This window comes from Thamnophis sirtalis, unplaced genomic scaffold (assembly GCF_051295495.1).
Source record: "Thamnophis sirtalis isolate CommonGarterSnake01/CBP01778 unplaced genomic scaffold, rThaSir2_p1.2 scaffold_4, whole genome shotgun sequence".
Lineage (NCBI taxonomy): Eukaryota > Metazoa > Chordata > Lepidosauria > Squamata > Natricidae > Thamnophis > Thamnophis sirtalis.
Window position 1 is genome coordinate 59,939,771 of NW_028261384.1, and position 20,747 is coordinate 59,960,517.

Genomic DNA, 20,747 nt, shown 5'->3' on the forward strand with positions numbered 1-20,747 from the left:
ATCTCTTTTTTTGCATTCCTAGTGGATGGACTCAAAAAACGTCAGTTACAATACAGATGGGAAGCTCCAGCTGGATTAATGGTCAACTACTTGGGAGGTAAAAGAGGGATTTACAGGATGGAGTCAAGTCAAAGGTTGAAACAAACTGCCTGCATTCGCAAATGCCTTATGCCAACTATGTGGGTGATTGTGATTCTCCTACTGATTAGTATTGTCATCAACTCCCTTTACCTATATCGTGTCTTGCTTGGGAAAGGGGCGAATGTGGAGGGTCCAGTGGACAACTCCCAGGAAGAGGGAGGGACAATCCCAATGGACGATGACATCTGGACATGGGTTCAGGACTCTCAGGACTCCCAGGCATCCACCCTGGCTCCAGTCATTCTTTACGAGCCTTCGGGGAGAATGAGTCGGAGCCCAAGAACCCCTATGGGAAGGGAGAAACTCCCCCGGTATAACCCCCCCCCCCGTGCATAGATTGCTACCTGCCCTTTCCTACCAGAAAGTGCTTTACTTTCACCCTTATAAATGCCCCAAATTGTTCTTCCGGTTACCTCCCCCCTTTGTGGTCATAAAGGGCAGTGCTTTCTGCGATGTGATGATGATCCCTTACAATGATGCCATCCTGTACGCTCCTTCCAAATTTCCAGACATGGTAATCCTCACAATCGGAGAGTCCCCCGCCAGACCTCAATAAACAAAGGCTCCTGTAGTTCGTGCCGGACCCAGAAAGGCACACTCCATATTCAATATGGGAAGCCCACCACTTGCACCCAGTTTGACCTGACCACCTGTGTCGAGGGTCAAAAGACTTATCAGAAGTGCAACAGGACGGAGGGTGTCCTATGCTCTCAAGATATCAGCCTTACTCAAAATTGTGCCTCGTGTGTTCAGGGTAATGCCTTTATTTACACCCCTATTATAACCAATATATGCCAACAGGGATACCCATGTCAATGGGAAGGTGATCAATATCTTATTTTTGTCAAGGATGGTCGACCAACCTGCTATAAGATCACAAAGCACTCCTGCTCTGATTGTAGTCACACCACAAAAACAGGAAATGTGATAGGTAAAACCCTGGTGTACCACTCTTACAGGCTCCTATCTTGTAAGCAGCCTGACCTGGCCCAGTGCACAGTCAATGGGACCACCTATAAGAGATGCAAAGATACTGAGGGTGTCCACTGCTATAATCCTAAAACTGATCCTATAAGATGGGCCTTGTGGGTAAGGACACACTCGTCGCCCTCAGGTTCTGGAGAAAGGTTACTGCTAGGCATGTCATCATGGCAGCACACATTGAAAACACACAGTAACTTTCGATGTGTGCCAAGCGGCAAGTTTTTATGCCAGCCCAAACTCATGAGGTGGCATAAGTTGGATTCAATATTATGCCTCTGCGCATAAGTACCTTTGCCCCCCTAGACAATGTAAAGGCTCAAACGATCCCTGCAAATTTTGGTCTTGTGCAAAGTGGTATACGGGGAATTGGCAACCTGACAGGGATGGTTGGGATTATTCTAAAATTAAGCTTGTTAAAGTACCCATTGATGTGAGTACATGTGGAAAAAACAACTGTAATCTAGTTAACCTGACCATCACTGATGGCCTATGGTTCATGGATCAGATTAGTTAGGTAGATCCTAGTTGGGTACATAACGGAAGAAAGATTACCTGGCAGGACCCAAACTGGTTGTTTGGTGTTGGAATTGATGGGAAAGGTAGTGACCCAGAAACAAGGATATTCCTTGATTTTGTTATCAAAAAGTTAAATGTCTGCCCCAAGTCTTTATTTTGGTCCTTTTATGAGGAGCTAGATAAATTTAATATTTTTTTAATTTTTTATTGTTTTTATTAAACAAAAACACACACACAAAAAAAATCATCTTTTATTACATCTTGTAGAAAGCATGTCAATTGGTTACAGGTACATTTTGTGCATTTCTTCTACAATCATTACATATATTTCATTCAGGTTGAGTTGTACATTTTACAATTTATGTACTTTACTATCACTGTACCACAATTTTCATTTGATTACAGTTACTTAAACGTGTTTTTTCCCCCCTAAGATCATTTATATTTGAAGACACAACCACCTACTGGCATACTTTCGCAATCTCAATGAATCTGCCATAAGTTTACATCTTTATAACATATTCTAAAAGAAAGTCAGTTAGGAGGATATCTAACATTCCCTCTCCTTTTTTCCCCCAAATTCACAAATTAACGCTTCTGTCCATTTTACTTTTACTGGTACAACACACCTGTATGTATCATTAAATATTATCATTAAATATTATCCATTAACATATCTTTGCTATTATTGTAGTTAACTAAAAATTATTTACTATTTATCTCACCTCTCCTCTCTACAGGCCCAAATGAGATTATATCTTTATAACCATCTCTAAACAGAATTGTATTTATAAGATTTATAGGTCTTTTCCCTAAGTCCCAGATTAGTTAATTATGTGTTAACGAAATAAACATTTAAAATCTAAGACAATCTAAGAGATGTTAACATTTCTATTTAATAATCACCAAAAGTATGCATCAACATTTCCTTCTTATTATAGTTAAAAGAAAAACTAATTGTTTGCTATTTATATCTTCTGACCCAAATTATTTATACCTTCATAACAAGATCTAAACAAAAATTTGTAAGATTTATACGTCTTTTCGCCAGATCCCAAATTACAATTTATGGCCCAGTTATTTATCCTAATTAAGGTTATCATTTCATTATTAATATCATAGTAAATTATATGTTAACGAATAAACATTCAATGATAATCTAAAACAGTCTACAAAATACTAAAGTCCCTACTTATTAATCATCAAAAGTTAGCTAACTTTTTATCATCAACTAGCATTATCAACCAGTGTCTTTCCAGTAGCAAAATGGGCTTTTCTCTCTCACCAGCTGTTGTGTCAATTCTCTTTTCAGCACCTTTCCAGAGTTTAGAACTTTTCTCCGGACTTTGTAGTTTGGAAAATCTCTCATGTAGTTTCGTTGCCCTTGAATTGTTATTAATGTAAGCTTAACTTTGATTATCAATCTTATTTCTGGATAGATTTGTCTTCTTAACTCCCTCCTTTTCACTCTTTTTTTTTCTCCTGCATCTTGGAATTTGGGATAAAGCTCCAAATTGTCAAAGTCACTTTTCCAGCTTCCCTTCTTTTTGCTTTCACTCACATTAATTTACTCCATTAATAAGTTCATCTAACGTCTTGTCTTTGTTTTCTGTATTTTCATTCTATTCTTTAATTTCTGGGGCTCCAACCCCATAATCTTTTGCTGTGATACCCCATAGTCTGTCCCATTTTGTGTCAAATCTCTCAAATCCTTCTAAAATATTTTGAAGTCCAGCCAGAATGTTTTAGATTATTAAGTTTTCTTCATCTGAATATTGATCCATTTCTCAAAATAAAAAGAAATGTAAAGAAAAAGAGGAATCTTTAGTCATTTTTTTAGTCATTTTATTAAGATTTATAGGCCGCCCTTTTCCCTGAGGGGACTCAGGGCGGCTTACAATCACAGGGAAGGGGGTGCAATATCAGAAACAAACAATATGTGAACAAAAGAAAGAAAATAATAAAACACAACTCGCATTCAACAGTCAACACTCGGGCGGGTAAATTGGGAACCTATCCCCAGGCCTGATGGGAGAGCCAGGTCTTGAGGGCTGTGCGGAAGGTCTGGATGGTGGTGAGGGTACGGATCTCGACGGGGAGGTCGTTCCACAGGGTCAGAGCTGCAACAGAAAAGGCTCTCCTCCGTGTAGTCGCCAGTCGACATTGGCTGGCGGATGGAGTTCGGAGGAGGCCCAGTCTGTGCGATCTAATCGGTCGGAGGGAGGTGATCGGCAGAAGGCGGTCTCTCAAGTACCCAGATCCACTACCATGGAGTGCTTTAAAGGTGGTCATCAATACCCTAAAGCGCACCCGGAGATCGACAGGTAGCCAGTGCAGCTCGCGGAGGATGGGTGTAACGTGGGCGAACCGCGGTGCGCCCACTATCACTCACGCGGCTGCATTCTGGACTAACTGCAGTCACCGGATGCACTTTAAGGGCAACCCCATGTAGAGCCCATTGCAGTATTCCAGCCTAGAGATCACAAGGGCTCGAGTGACTGTTGCGAGAGCCTCCCGGTTTAGGTAGGGCCGCAACTGATGGACCAAGCGAACCTGGGCAAATGCCCCCCTGGTCACAGCCGACAACTGGTGGTCAAAAGTCAGCTGTGGATCCAGGAGGACTCCTAAGTTGCGGACCCTATCTGAGGGGTATAAAATTTGACCCCCCAGCCTGAGTGTTGGAACATTGGCCAAATTGTTGGGAGGGAAACACAACAGCCACTCGGTCTTGTCCGGGTTGAGTACCAGTTTGTTAGTGCTCATCCAGTTCTTAACGGCCTCAAGACCCTGGTTCATCACGTCCACCGCTTCATTGAGTTGGCACGGGGCGGACAGATACAGTTGCGTATCATCCGCATATTGATGGTATTTTATCCCGTGCCTCCGAATGATCTCGCCCAGCGGTTTCATGTATATGTTAAATAGTAGGGGGGATAAGACCGAACCCTGCGGCACGCCACATGTTAGGGGCCTCAGGGACGATCTCTGCCCCCCGACCAACACCGACTGCGACCTGTCCGAGAGGTAGGAGGAGAACCACTGCAAAACAGTGCCTCCCACCCCCACCTCCCGCAGTCGTCGCAGAAGGATACCATGGTCGATGGTATCGAAAGCCGCTGAGAGGTCAAGGAGAACCAGGATGGACGCATGGCCTCCATCTCTGGCCCTCCAGAGATCATCGGTCAATGCGACCAAAGCGGTTTCTGTGCTGTAACCAGGTCTGAAGCCGGACTGGAAGGGGTCAAGATAACTAGCTTCCTCCAAGGCCCGTTGAAGCTGGAAGGTCACCACCTTCTCCACAACCTTCCCAATAAAGGGGAGGTTGGAGACAGGACGATAGTTGTTTAAAATGGCTGGATCCAAGGTTGGTTTCTTCAGGAGGGGTCTCACCACCGCCGTTTTGAGTGCGGTGGGGAAGTGCCCCTCCCGAAGGGAGGCGGTCACGACCGCCTGGATCCAGCCATGTGTCACCTCACTGCTGTTGGCAACCAGCCAGGAGGGACACGGGTCCAGAATGCAGGTGGAGGCACTTACAGCTCGAATGGCCTTGTCCACATCCCCAGAGGCAACATCCTGGAACTCAACCCAGTGATGGTTTGCCAAGTAATCCTCCTGTGTCTCGGCTGGATCTACTGCGGTGGAGTCCAAGTCCAACCGAAACTGAGCCACTTTGTCCGCCAAGAACTGAGCATAGTCCTCAGCCCTACCCTGCAAGGAGTCTCCCACATCCCTCCTATTGAGGAGGGAGCGGGTGATCCTAAACAGGGCGGCTGGGCGTGACTCGGCGGACGCTACCAAGGCGGAGATGTGTGTTCTTTTGGCAGCTCTTAGTGCCCGGACATAATCCTTGGTGCAGGTAGTCAGAAGTGCTCGGTTCGCCTCGGACTTATCGGACCTCCACAGGTGCTCTAGGCGTCTCCTCCGGCGCTTCTTCTCCCGGAGCTCCTCGGTGAACCAAGGAGGTTTCCGGGATCCACTGACCCGGAGGGGCCATAGTGGCGCAATCCGATCAAGAGACTCCGACGCCGCCGAATACCAGGCGGCAACCAGAGCCTCCGCCGAACTGTGGGCGAGAGTATCAGGAATAACCCCAAGCTCCGTCTGGAACCTCAAAGGGTCCATAAGTCGCCTGGGGCGGAACCACCTGGTCGGTTCCTCCTCCCTACGGTGGGGGTTTGGCCTCCGGAAGTCAAGCCTCAGTAGGCAGTGGTCTGACCACGACAGGGGTATGATCTCATTATCCCTCAGACCAAGATCACACATCCACTGCTCCGAGAGGAATACGAGGTCGAGCATGTGACCCGCTGCATGAGTTGGGCCCCGAATTACCTGGGTCAAGCCCATGGCTGTCATGGAAGCCATGAACTCCTGCGCCCCGTCAGAGCGTTCACCGAGCGATGGCAAATTAAAGTCCCCCAGAACTATAAGCCTGGGGAACTCAACTGCCAGCTCGGCTACTGACTCGAGGAGCGAGGGGAGGGATGCTGCAACGCAGTTGGGAGGCAGGTACGTTAGCAGCAAACCCACTTGACCCTTGAGGTCCAACTTTATCAGCAGGGATTCACACCCGACAAGCTCCGGAGCAGGGACCCTACGAGGTAACAGAGACTCCTGGATAACAATAGCCACACCGCCACCCCTTCCCTGGGCGCTCGGCTGATGAAGCACCTGAAATCCCTCTGGGCACATCTCTACAAGGGGGACTCCTCCTTCTGTGCCCAGCCAGGTTTCAGTAATACATGCCAGGTCTGCCCTCTCGTCAATAATTAAGTCCCGGACGAGGGGAGCCTTGTGAACAACAGACCTGGCATTTAGCGACAACAGCCTGAGACCAGGGTCCTGACTACTCGCGCCATCTGGCCTTGGAGTGGGGCTCATAGGGCCAGAAGGAGGGATCTCTGTAATGTAGCGAACCCTCCTTCCCCGGTAATGGCCAGCCCTAGAGTCCCCGCCATGTCTGCCCCTCCCTGTAATGACCGCAATGCTCCGACCCACTCCCGTAGCAGTAGTCTCCCCAACCCCCCCGCTGACCCCCGCATTCCCCAGCAGGCCCTCCGAGTCAAACATACTCATTTATCCACCCTAGCAGTTCCCACGTAATATTTAAAAAACATATAAAAATACAATAGTAATAGAATAATAAAAGTGGGCCATTCATTCAATTCCAGGCAACTCCCATACACTCACCATACTATTTTAAAAATTGCACAATTATAGTGTGTAGTAATGTGGAAAGGATGGAGGGAGCGGTGATCTGCTCCACTCCCTTCTTATATCCTGGGGAGACGTCCTTGGCCACCAAGTCCCAAAGTACGTGATATATAAGGTGGCCGTATACAAGCAGGATTGGGTATAAAAATCCAAAATTCATGGGCGGCAACCATGCAGTCTTACCCTTCCAATGAAGGTTAGCGGGCTGTATATTTAAAAGTCTCCTTCCTGAGGGTGGATAAGGGCCCCAATCTGGGGGGCCAAAGTTCGAGGCTGACTTGTGCCACTCTAGCAGATGGGGGGGGAAGTACTGGTGTTTTCGGAGCTCAGTCCTCGTCACTGCAGCCGCCATCCTCTATTGCTCCCACGCCAGCTCAGCCACAGTCCTACTCCTCCTAATGGTTAAACAAAGCCCAGGAGCAAAGTCCGGAGGAGGCTACAATGACGCAGGGCTCAGTTCAAGGATCATCCTCTTCCCTGCCCGAGTAAGCACACCAGTCAGCCTAGGACGGCCAGATCTTTCTTAGGGGCCGCAGGAGCAGGCAGCAGATAGTAGATAGTGGGATAGGTAACAGATAGCGAGGTGAGCAGAGATAGATCTGAGGGGGGGGGGGCGTCTGGGGCGGCAGCAAACACAATCATTCAGTCCTGATAATTACTGCCACTCTAGCCTGTCAAAAAAAATTTTGAAGAATATATCTATATTTATTTTAAATCTTAAGCACAAGTTCTTTGTGGTTTTCAAAGTATAAGGGTTCTTATCTTTTTCTTTCCTTTTCCTTCTCTTGCCAAAATATTTTCCAAGAGCACCTGCAAAACACTGTCCGTGCCCTTGAGTCTTTATCAGGTTTTATAAACAAGTTCCAAACCCTTCTGTTACAAAGTCAGTGAAGTCAAATAGGAATGAACAAAAGAATACATTGTTTTTAAAAAAACCTTCAGACTCAGGCTTCCAAATGGCAGATTCAACTATTTTTTATACTTTTTCCTTAAGTATCTTTAATATAATTTTATAACAAATAGAAGGAGAAATTTGTTAAAATAAAAAAGTTTTAGTTTAAGCCAAAAAAAAATCAAAGTATCAAAAAAATAGAGGAAAAAAAATCAGTCCATTCACCACAAGCGGAGAAACAGGAAATGTTGCAATCACTTCAATCTACAAAACATTGTTACAAGCAAGAGCAAAAAACTTTCTAAGGCAGTCCAATAGGGATTAAATTCGCCACTTTATTCTTACTTAGAGGACTAATTTATCTTTTTTTTAAAAAGGTTCTCAGGGCAATCTTCTGAAAGTAAAAAAAAAAAACCCTCACTAGATGGAACACTTTCACTTTTCTTTTCCTTCCGGAGCCGTCTCCGACTTTGTCAGCCTGGGGACTGCCTGTTTGCCACCAGTTGGAAGTGCTTCCCTTGGGTCGATCAGGGACTTCGTGGTGTCCCTGTGACCAGCAAGGTTTTGTCTTCCTAGTCACTGTCTCTTTGGGATGGTTTAGGTCCTGCCGGACTGTCCAGAGGCAAAAGTGTCATCGGCGGACTCGGACTGTCGAATCCGCACAATGTATCATCGCAACGTTGGCTCCTCTATAAGTTTAATATTTTTGACTTACCTGCTACCGCCATTAATACCTTTGTTCACTTAGTTGAAGATATAGCCACTACCCTGAATGTGTCTAATTGTTTTGTGTATGGTGGAACCAACTTGGGGGGAAAATGGCCATGGGAAGCCCAGGAGTTAAATTTATCTGTGGTGCTGGAGCATCGAAGTAACCTTACAGCTACCCCTGGGAAGGTTGGTAACTTGGCCCTGACCACCAACCTTGTAGGGTCAGTTTGTTACACCCAGAACCATTCTAAAGTTGTCACCAGGTGAGTTCACTAAGGTGCCGCTCCACATGGAATAATGGCTACTGGTGGGCGGGAAGTGGGAAGGAGGCTTCAGTGGATGACCGTGCCTTGGAATCAGTTAACCTCCTTAAATCCTTCATCAAGCAGCCTCACACCACTTCCCTGCAATGGTTAGCCCCCTGATGGTATGTATTGGATTTGTGGAAAGTTTGCATATAGTCAGCTCCCAGCCGGCTAGTGTGGTTCATGTGCCTTGGGAATTATTCGTCCTGGATTATTTTTGTTACCACTCCATCAGAGGCAGGTACTGGGGGTACCTGTGTATGACGAGATTGGGAACATTAGGGACCGGAGGCACGTGGATACTTCCTTGATTGAAAAGGTGAAAGTAGGTCACTGAAAGGATGATGAATTATCCAAGTTTATGGACCTGCAACCTGGGCTGAGGATGTATAGTTATCAAATCCCCATATATATGCTAAACAGACTTATTTGACTACAAGCTGTAGTTGAGATTATTACTAATGAGACAGTTAAAGGCCTAACCAAGCTGGCTGCAGAGAGTGTAAAATCTCATATCTATATTATGCAAAATCGCTTAGCTTTAGATTACCTCTTAGCTAAAGAAGGGTGTGTGTGTGGTAAATTTAATTTGTCTAACTGTTGTATTGAGATAGACAATAGTGACAAGGTCATTAAGGAAATAACTGATAAAATGGTTAAAATAGCTAACGTCCCAGTCCAAACCTGGAAAGGTATTAATCTGGCAGATGCATTTTCAGGATGATTTCCTACGCTCCCAGGTTTACAAGCTATTTTAGCCCTCATCAGCCTGATTGCTGCTGGATGTGTTATCCTACCGTGCATTCTCCCCATCTTTGTCTGTACTATCTCCAATTCCCTCTCTCTGTTGGTGGATAACCGACCAACACCAACTGCGACTTGTTCGAGAGGTAGGAGGAGAACCACCGAAAGACGGTGCCTCCCACCCCCACCTCTCGCAACTGTCGCAGAAGGATACCATGGTCGATGGTATCGAAGGCCGCTGAGAGGTCAAGGAGCACTAGGATGGAGGGATGACCTCCATCCCTGGCTCTCCAGAGATCATCGATCAGTGCGACCAAAGCAGTTTCCGTGCTGTAGCCAGGCCTGAATCCAGACTGAAAGGAGTCCAGATAATCGGCTTCATCCAAGGATCGTCGGAGTTGAGATGCCACCACTTTCTCAACAACCTTCCCAATAAAGGGGAGGTTGGAGACTGGACGATAGTTGTTCAAAATGGCTGGATCCAGCGATGGCTTCTTCAGGAGGGGTCTCACCACCGCAATCTTCAATGCCGGTGGGAAGAAGCCCTCCCAAAGAGAGGCATTCACCATCGCCTGGATCCAGCTCAGTGTCACCTCCTTGCTGTTCGTGACCAGCCAGGAGGGGCACAGGTCCAGTATACATGTGGCAGCACTCACCGCTCCCATGGCCTTGTCCACTTCACCAGGGGCAACAGGTTGAAAGTCAGTCCAGAGGTGTCGTTCAAGACCTTCCCCCGGTACCCCGGCTGGCTCTGCGCAATTGGAGTCCAGGTTCATCCGAAACCGAGCAACTTTGTCCGTGAGGAACTGGACATATTCCTCTGCTCTACCCTGTAAAGGGTTATCCGCAACCCTCGTGTTTAGGAGGGAGCAGGTCACCCTAAACAGGGCGGCAGGGCGGGACTCAGCGGACGCTATCAGAGCGGCAATCTAGTTGTTCTTTTTTTAAAAAATTCTTTTATTATTATTATTATTATTATTATTATTATTATTTCAATTTAAAACAAGTACAATATCTTTCTTTACATGTTATAGAAAATGTATCAGTCAGTCACAAATAAACTTTGGTACATCTCCTCCACAGTCAACAAACATAACTCATATTAACTCAAGTATTTTAACTCAGATATTCATACATATCACCATTGTCATATATCCATTTTCATTTGACTGTAATTATTATTTGAAAATATTGATAATAATAAAAATCTTAAACAATACATGCCCACACCAGTGGGAAAAGAAAAAATCAAAACAAAAAACAAAAACAAAAACAAAAAAGACAAAAACAAAGGAGACAAAAAGAACAAAAGACAAGGCAGGGAGGAAAAAAAACAAAAAAGAAAAAAAGAAAAAAAACACAGGTTTATATTATATATATATATATATAAAAGTATATCAGCTGGTTACAATACGTTTTGGTGCATCTCTTCCATTAATTCATATTAATTCAAATATCTTAACTCAAATGTTTACCATATTGACATCATTATACCTCCACTTCTAGTTAACTACAATTATTTAAACGTCTTTCAACTATGCCAAAAAGTTAATTCATAACTACATGCTGACATTTCATTTACTTGTTTGTAAAATCCTCTATTGACATCAAATCCTCATATCCTATTTTAACTGAGAATCCATAATATTTAATACCAAGAATTCCATCCTCCATGCAATATAATTTATTATCATTCTCCCTTCTTTGTAGTTGTATCATATATCATAACATTTTCCCCATATTAATTAATATTTAACTGTATATATTTTATTTTATTTTTAGTAGTGATAATTATTGTGATTATCACAATATTGTAATATAAAGGTTATTATTTATGTGTAGCCCAAAAGTATTTCCAACCTTCCTTTCTCATATCCAATTATTATTTATCATATCAACTCCACATTATATACATTACTATCAATATCAATTATTATTCAGCTATATCTATTACAAATAAGAGTAATCAGATTTAGCTAATTTTAAGTTGTATTCTTCCATCTGTCAGCCTATGTCTCTCCAATAGCAAAATCTTCTCAATCCTATTGCCATTCGTTGAATAAATTTACCAAATGTTTTTATAAGCAAGTCCAAACAGGGATATCTTCGCACCTTTTTGCTCAGAATGTCACTGATGAGATAATAATGTTGTCCCAGGCTTGTAAAACTTTTCAAATTGACTTTAATTCTCAAGGGTGGAGTTTTCATTTCTCCTGCGCTCTGTCTCTTAAAATGAATCTTCTTTATAGCTCCCCCCCTTTCCAGCATGGCATTCCTTTCTTCCTCTGAGATAGACCAGACGTCATTTCTCACATTTTCCACTTGTATTTCAGGAACATTCAAACATTCAACGTTCTCACCTTTTCCTTCATATTTTAAAGTCAAGTAATCCAATTTTTTTTCAAATTTTTGAAATGAATCAAACAGCTTTCGAAATGCAGAAAGAAGAATCTGAAGTGAGCCCTTAGGAATATATTTCGACGCCATGTTGTGTCGTAGTTAGAATTGCAAGTAAAAACACGCTGGAAGCTGTGCGTTCTTATCTGATCTTAAACACAGCCAAGCAATAAAAATGTCAGATCGTGAAGGGCTAATTAGTAGAAGGTTAGCTTTACAACCCACTTAGAAAGAGTCAAGGGGGGGAATGTCGAAGAATTCTTTGAAGTGTTTAAGAAATAAAGTAACCACCGGATATAAATCCATTAAAAAAAAAGACCAATTCGCCGCTAAGTTCTTCTATTCTTTGGTTTAGATTAGCTTAAATTTTTAGCGCGGACTGTCTCTCTTTGAATAATAAAATCAGCTTACCAGATGACATCACTTCTACCATTCTTAGGGGCAACCTGCAGTTTCAGTTAGCATACAGCTAATCCAAAAAGGAATTGGCAGGAGGGGTTAATACCAAGCCCCCCCCAGAGACTTTGCGAACGTCTCTGAGGTCACTGGGTCTCCCCTCACCTTTCACTGTCGTCTCCGGGACAGCTAGGGTCCAATGACCCGTCCAAAAATCCTTCGGAATAGGGGAATTTCAGGAATAGCCTGAAACTCCGTCTTCTCACTGCTAAGCCCCGCCTTCTTCCAATATAGTTGTTCTTGGTTGTCCATATTGCTGAGAGGTATGCTCCGATGCAAGCTTTTAATAGTGCTCGGTCTGACTCGGATTTACTGGACCTCCAGCGGCGCCCTAGGCATCTCTTTTGGCGTTTCATCTCCCGGAGGTCCTCGGAAAAACAAAGGAGCCCTCCTGGATCCACTGCCGCGGATCGGCCGTAAAGGTGCAATCTGGTGGAGAGCCTCAGCCGCCACCGAGTTCCAAGTAGTGACTAAGGTCTCCACCGAGCTGCAGGTGAGAGTATCAGGCATAACTCCAAGCGCCGTCTGGAAACCGTGGGGATCCATAAGATGCCTAGGGTGGAACCACCTAATCGGTTCCTCCTCCCTACAGCGGAGGATTGGTCTCCGAAAGTTGAGCCTCAGTAGGAAGTGGTCCGACCATGACAGGGGCAAGGTCTCACTACCCCTCAGACCAAGGTCACAACTCCACTGCTCCGAGAGAAATACGAGGTCGAGTGTGTGACTCACCGAGTGAGTCAGACCCTGGATTACTTGGGTCAAGCCCATGGCTGTCATGGAAGCCATAAACTCCTGTGCTCCATCAGAGTGTTCGCCGAGCGAAGGCAGATTGAAGTCCCCCAGTATCATAAGTCAGCTACTGACTCGAGGAGCAAGGGGAGGGCTGTTGTCACACTGTTGGGAGGCAGGTACGTTAACAACAAGCCCACTTGACCCGCAAGGTCCATCTTCACCAGCAAGGACTCACACCCGACAAACTCCGGAGCAGGGATCCTACGAGGAGCTAAGGACTGCCGGATAACAATGGCCACTCCCCCGCCCCTTTCCTGGGGTCGCGGTTGATGAAGCACCTGAAAACCTTCTGGGCACATTTCGGTGAGGGGGACTCCTCCCTCCGGGCCCAGCCATGTCTGCCCCCTTGTCTATAATTAGGTCCTGGATGCAGGGAGTCTTGTGAATCACAGACCTGGCATTTAGCAACAGCAACCTGAGACCAGGGTCCTGTCTACTCGCACCATCTGGCCTTGGATTGGAACTCACAGGGCCAGAAAGAGGGATCCTTCTGACATAGGGAGCCCTCCTTCCCCGGTAATGGCTCGCCCTGAAGTTCCCGCCATATCTGCCCCTCCCCAATATGACCCCAATATTCTGGCCCACTCCCGCATCTGTGGTCCCTCCACCCTCTCCCCCTGCCGCCGAATTCACCGGCAGGCCCTTCGACATACACATCCAAGGGCCAGAACTGGACCTGGGGGGCCCTGACACTTCTGCTCAAGCACTCAGTGCAGGAGGTACCCAGCTAGGCTCCCGGCCCACCAAACATACCCATACATACAATCAGTCAATCCCCACAAAAAACAAGTTAAAAACAGAAAAACAGCAATATAATGATAAAAGTGGGAACATTCAATCAATCACACTCATACCACACACTCCCCATACATTAAAATTATAAAAAAATTTCAACAATTACCAATGTATAAAAATTATAAAGTATAAAATCTGCGCACTATCATGAGTTTTTTAGTCCGAAGAGGCCAAAGGGGGTGGTGGTATCCAAGCCTCCCATACAAGTGTCTGAAGTCCAGAAAAATAATAGTGGGGCATATAATAATGACCCAGCAGTAGTCCAAGGAGAAGCCAAGAAAGTCTGAGAAGGAAGCAGGCCGTAGGTGATAAATGATAAATGATGGCGAAAGTTGTAGGGCCAGCCACAGGCAACGGCGGCCAGCAAACACCCCCCCCCCAATCGAGAACAGAGAACACCCGGGAGCCAGGGAAACCTCACGGTAAAAGGGGGGAAACCCCACTCCCAGCTGGGCCATGACACTCCCGATGGAGGCAGCCCGTCGGTAGGCCATCAGGCTAGCAACCCCACCCCTACCCTCACCCTAACCCTAACCTTAACCTAACCTAACTTAAACTAAGCCCACCCTATTCTAATCTAACCCTACCCTGTCCCTAGCCTGACCCTACAGCAGCACAGCACCAGAAGGAGACATCAGACAACCTGGGGGGGGGGGTCGGGTCCCCCCAACAGTCACCAAAAGCCGCCTCCATGGCAGCCAAGGCGGTCTCAGCCCGCTCTTCCAGGCTCCAACAGGTGTCCCCAGTCCCGCAGGCAGGAAGTCTCCGCCCGCCTCTCGCCACAGGCAGTACCACAAAATTCGCCAGATGGTCCAGTTTGCCTGGCTGATGGCCCACAAGAAGCCCTTCCAGTCTGACAGTCATGTAAGCTCAGCCCATCTCTCGCCACAGATGGCCACAAGGCGGTTTAACGCTGCCCAGTTACTTGAATGATGTTAAAGTGCTTAATGAATGATGTTAAATGATGTTAAAGTGCTTAATAAGGCCAGCATTTTTTTCCCCATGCTCTCAATAGTCTCTTCTCAGTCTCTCAATAAGCAATCTCTCCTCAGTCAACTCAGGAAACTCCAGGCGCCTTCCGCGTCCTCCAAACCTGGTTAGTCTCTTCACAGCTGATCAGCGGCTCAGCGTTAATGTGAGCTCCAGCGTTAATGTGAGCTCCGGCACCTCCTAGAGTCTCCCGGCGAGTCAGCAAACCGCCCGGCTCCTGGCTGCCACCTCACTCCAGGCAGCCGCGGTGCCCTCAGCCCCCCGGGGCGCGATGGTCTCCAGCAACCAGCAGCAGCAACTCCAGCCAGGGACCCTGGCAGCTGCGCCTCCAAGCTGCACCAGCGTCGGCAGCTTCCCTCAAGCTGCGTCTGAAGCGTCGGCAGCCTCCGCCCCACTCCCAGCACTTTTTTCGGCGTCTCCCGCGTCTTCTGTGCCTAGCAGCTCTGGGGAGGCAAGTCTCCTCAATACGCTGCTGGCACGGGTATTCTGGGGGGTTCTTACTCCTTCTAGCCGCGAAAACCAGACTCCTGGACCAAGGTTTCACTTTCTTCCAGGGTATTTCTCAACAGCCCAAGCCGGAGCGAAAAAACTTGGCAGCCATCTTCCGGCACATGCGCAGGTTTTAAGACTCTTGTAATATCATGTTTCTGAGCTCTCTTGTAGTGAAATATATAACAATGTCTCGAGGGAGCTGCTTCTGCTTTGCGACCCAAGAGTTAACGCGATAAACTTTATCGATTTGCCAGTCAAACTTAGCCCCCAGTCTTCCCACCAGACTATCAAAAGCTACTGAAAGAATCTGTTTCAGGTTTTCCTGTTTTTCTTCATGCAACCCCCTTACTCTTAATGCCAGTTCCATTTGCCTGTAATGTATCATAATAATTTCTTTTTCAACATTTTCAACTTTTTGTTGCACCACCTCTGTTTTTGATGTCAAGTTGATATTAGCTTCATTAAGATCTTCTAGACTATCTTCAATTCCGGAAACATGTTCTGTCAGTACAGTTACAAGCCCCAGCATATCATCTCTAATTTTAGCAACCCTGGCATTAATTTTATCATACAACTCCTCTTTAAGTTCTTTTATCTCCTCTTTTATCTCCTTTTTTATCTCCCCTTTAAAATCTTTAAGTTTGTCTTCCACTTTAATTGTCTGAGTGTTGAGAGCCTCATTTAATTCCCTCAAGAAAAATTCTTTCGTTAGCAAATCTCCAGTAGGGGGCATTGAGAGCGGAGGCTGTGACTTTGTGCTAGGTATTGGAGATGTGCTTCTGAAGGCTGAGGGAGGGGGTCTCAAATTAGGATCTGGTTTTGAGGCCATTCCAAGCTTTATCTTCAAGCAATTAGTAAAACTCTACTGGCCCACTGTACAGCTATAGAAAGAGGTACTAAATCTCCCCTTTATTTTGAAATTTTTGAGGCTCCGTAGGACTTTGCAAAAGGTTTCAGAAGATAAACATTTTAACGAAATGGTTCAACATACTCACCATTTTATGTGTCTCTATATTAGCAGAGTTAACGGAAGAAAGAAAGTCTTGTAAAAGTGAAACTAATTAGTAAAACTCTGCTGGCCGGCTGTGAGGCAAAGTAATAAATCACTCCCTTCCTTTGAAGTTTTAAAGCTCCATAGAACTAACAAGGAGATTAAGAAAGGGGACTTCCTGGGCGGGACCTTGCTGATGGTGGCAGCTTAACAGAGCTGCCCCCAGGTTTCTGGTCGCGTTATCTGCCTAGACACCTGGCAGATACCTCACTCTTCAGGCAAAGAAGAGCAGGAGAGAGATCCAGCTTTTCCTTTGAAGTTTGCAGCTTTTTTGGCTGCGAAGAGAAGGGGGGCCAGCCGAGGCTGAATCATTATCTCCGTGCCGGAAATCCCTAGCTGTTTTTATCACAGCTCAAAGTAAGATACCTCCACCTAGGACAATATTTGAACTATTTATCTGAATTTAATACAAGCTGAGTCCGTATCTGGGAACCTTATCTGCTTTTTTAAAAAAATCCTAGCTTCATTTTTTACAAGAGCTTCCTTCGTGTACTTGGTTTTTTTTTCTTAAAAAATAAGCTCCTAAAATGGCGATTGTACATTCTCTGTAACAATGCCACATTCCTAACTCTTCTGCAAAGAACAGTGATAAAAAAGCTCAAAGGGAGGAACAGCCGGCCAGCAGTTTCTTACTAATTAGTTTCACTTCTCTGAAGAGTTTACAAGACTTTCTTCTTATCAACTTTGTTAATATATATTTCTGATATAGAGAAGTCAAAATGGCGCTGAATATGCTGAGCTGCTTCATTAAATTTCTTTTTTGAAATCCTTTGAAAATTTCTAAAGAGCTAATAAAGGGGTGACTTAAAACCCTTTTTTTTCGTAAGCTGCATAGCGAGCTAGTAGAGTTTGATTAATTGCTTGAAGATAAGACTAATAATGGCATCAAAATTAAATCTGGGGGGGAAACCTCCTCCTCCTCCTAGAAGCACATCCCCGATACCTGGCACAAAGTTGCCCCCTACTGGAGATGTGCTAATGAAAAAACTTTTTTGGGGAAACCTTCAGACAATTCAAAGAGGAGATAAGGGACAATTTAAAAGAGTTTAAGATGGATTTATATGATAAACTTGATACTAGGATTGCCAAAATAAATGATGATATGCTGGGACTTGTAACTGTATTGACAGAACATGTTTCTGGAATTGAAGATAACCTAGAGGTTCTTAATGAAGCTAATACCAATTTGACATCCAAAACTGAGGTGGTGCAACAAAAAGTTGAAAACGCTGAAAAACAAATTATTATGATACAGTACAGGCAGATGGAGCTCGCATTAAGAGTCAGGGGGTTGTGTGAGGATAAACAGGAGAACTTGAAACAGATTTTTTCAGAGGCTTTTGACCGTCTGGCGGGAAGACCGGGGTCCAACTTTGATTGGCAGATAGATAAAATTTATCGCGTTAATTCTTGGGCGGCAAAACAGAAGCAACTCCCCCGAGATGTAGTTATATACTTCGCCACAAGAGAGTTCAGAAACATGATACTACAAGAGTCCTATAACACCAGGCTTCAAATTGGCGGACAGGATTTGATTGTCTTGAAAGAAATACCACCTCAAATGCTAAGAGCCAGGAGAGATTATGCTTATCTAGTGGAAGAACTCAGAAACCGTCAGATACAGTATAGATGGGATGTGCCATTTGGTATTATAATTACATTTGACAAGCAAAGATATCGTCTCAACTCTGTATGGAAATCTCGAGATTTCTATCACAATATTCTGAAGGTGGGACACCCTGCACCATCTGGATCTGGAGAAAGACCACAAAAAGGACAACATAGACAGCAAACTGACTTCCGGTCTGGCATCACGCCGGAACGAGCTGCTGACAGATCCTCTGCTCGGTTCGCCCGGTCTTTGCATGAGCGTGGCCGTAATAGGCAAGGTCCCTTCAAGGTGCGAGGATCTGTGGAGAGGGGAAGCATCTGTGCAGTGGAGGGTGAAGGGCGATCTCCCCCCACGAAGTGAGAGGCTCCCTCAGAGTTTGTGCAAAAGAGGTCGGCTGATTAATGGCCGACCAGAAGACGTGACTGCCAGCCACTAATTAGGAAGGGAGAGACAGCAGCAGGGAACGTAGCGGATCGAATGACGGTAATCACAAGATCTGATTTAAAAGCCTAAATCTAAAAGATAAATAACTTAACTGCAACAAGTACAGATACGTGTGTGGGCGCATTTATCTGAAGCGGCTAGTAAAGACAAACAGGAAAATTTTGAGAGAGTTGATTGACGGAGTGGATAGAGGAAGACCGAGACTTTGGACTATTTAAATTTGAGGATTAACGGAGGACGAGACGGAGGAGAGAAAGACAGTCAACTGGATTTGCCTTCCAGGGAAAAAGGGGAAAAAGCTTAATCACAAGGGTTTGAACCAACTTTAAATCACTAAGTACGCGGTGTCATATTACAGCCAGAGACAGCAGAAGGATAACATTACACTGACAACAGGAAGAGATTGATGGGTGAGTTCTAAATACTTCCTGGCCTCTCCTGCACCCTGTCGTATCACGCTGAAACGTTTCTCTTTCTGACTAGTAGACGTCTCCCAGATACTATAGAATTAACTGAGCCTATATTACACAGCCCTGCGCCAGTTTAATTACCTTGTATGTACCCCGGGCTCTGTATAATTACTCAAACAGCATTCAGAAGGTACTAGACTTACAGCTTAAAGGGGAAGAGCTGAATCAAAGCAAATGGCAACAAAAACAGTAACTTTAATTAAAGGGAGTAAAAAGCAAACTCCCCTATCTACCCCGGTTAGGGAAAAGTCCCCTGAGGGCAGGCAAATGGGAGATAAGGCAGCCCCAACCCTACAAGACCAGGTGGTAACAATGGACTCCCTACAAGAGGCAATATTGAAGATGGGTGAAAGTGTCACCAAAGGCCTGGAGGGAGTAAAAAATGAAATGCATGAAGTAAGAAACAATATGGGAAAGATTGAGGAACGTATAGGAGTAATACAAACGGCGCTGCTGAAAAATGAGCAGGAAATTCAAAATGTTAAGGGGAGAACGGAAATAGCTGAAAAAAGGATAGACAAAGTAGAGGACAATCTGGAATCTATAAACTCAAGCCTGGAGGAGGCCATCCTCCAGCTAGAATTAGAGCGATCAGCATATTATTTAAGACTACAAAACGTGGAGGAAGCAAAAGATGAAAACCTCCGGGAGCTGATTGGAGAAATCCTGGGATTAGTCCTCGGCAGGCCGAAAAAAGAGGTTATTAACGAACTGGACGAAGCCTATAGAGTCAATACAGGCTTCGCAAGGCTTCCGAGGGAGATCCATGTGAGGGTGCTGAGAAGGCAGCTGAGAGAGGACATTCTAAGTACAATAAGAGGGGACTCTCTAACATACAAGGGTAAAGAAATTCTCATCTTAAAACAGACTCCACAGAGAGTCAGAGAGAAGAGAAGGAAATACAACTTCCTCTCCACACGTTTAAACAGAGACAGAATCCAGTTCAGATGGCTCCTTCCAGAAGGAATGTTAATAACATGGAGGGAAAAGAAATACCGGATAGATACCTTGGCGAAAGCTCAAGAATTCCAGGAACTTTTACTAGCAGACGATGAGAGGTTTAATAAAGAAGGACTTTTAAGACAGGAGGACACTATAATTGAAACTCAACCAGAGAGGCGGGGGGCGGGAGAGGCCAGAGAGTGAGAGAGATATGGCAGAGAAGATTCGAAAGCAAGGTCACCCATCGAGACAAGATCTAAAGGCGCCCTCAAAGCGAATAACGTGTAATGGAATTGAAGAATGGGAAACAAATGTACTATCAGCAAATGTAAATGGTCTTAACATAACTTCCAAAAGAAAACGTGTACTGTTGGATCTAGTGAAACAAAAGTTAGATGTAATCTGTCTTCAGGAAACCCACATTAAAGAAAAGTACAATAACCTGTTGGTCTGTCCAAAACTAGGTAAAACATTCTGCTCGTCAGCACAAACCAGAAAAAGAGGAATTGTGATGTATATAAAAGAATGGTTGAACCCCAAATTAATACACGCAGACAAAGACGGTAGGGTATTAATGGTGGAGATAATGAATGGTGGGAAAAAAATTTTACTAGTTGGAATTTATGCCCCAAACCAAAAACAAGAGAGATTTTATGTTAATCTATATAAGAGGATAAATGAAATAGAGTGGCAAAATATATGTATTCTGTAATTTGTAATTTTGTAATTTATTAGGATTTATAGGCCGCCCTTTTCCCTGAGGGGACTCAGGGCGGCTTACATTCGTAGGGAAAGGGGGAGT

At 44.9% G+C, this 20,747-nt stretch overlaps 1 protein-coding gene across 1 annotated transcript in view; it reads left to right on the top strand.

The window, feature by feature from the left end:
• Window positions 1-332: 332 nt before the first annotated feature.
• Window positions 333-20,747, top strand: part of LOC106540478 (transmembrane channel-like protein 2) — a 183,170-nt gene continuing 162,755 nt past the window's right edge. Inside the window, exons 1-3 of the mRNA XM_087714395.1 lie at window positions 333-452; window positions 578-655; window positions 943-1,072. Coding sequence (XP_087570521.1) covers window positions 333-452; window positions 578-655; window positions 943-1,072 — 328 coding nt within the window. The remainder of the gene's footprint in view (window positions 453-577; window positions 656-942; window positions 1,073-20,747) is intronic.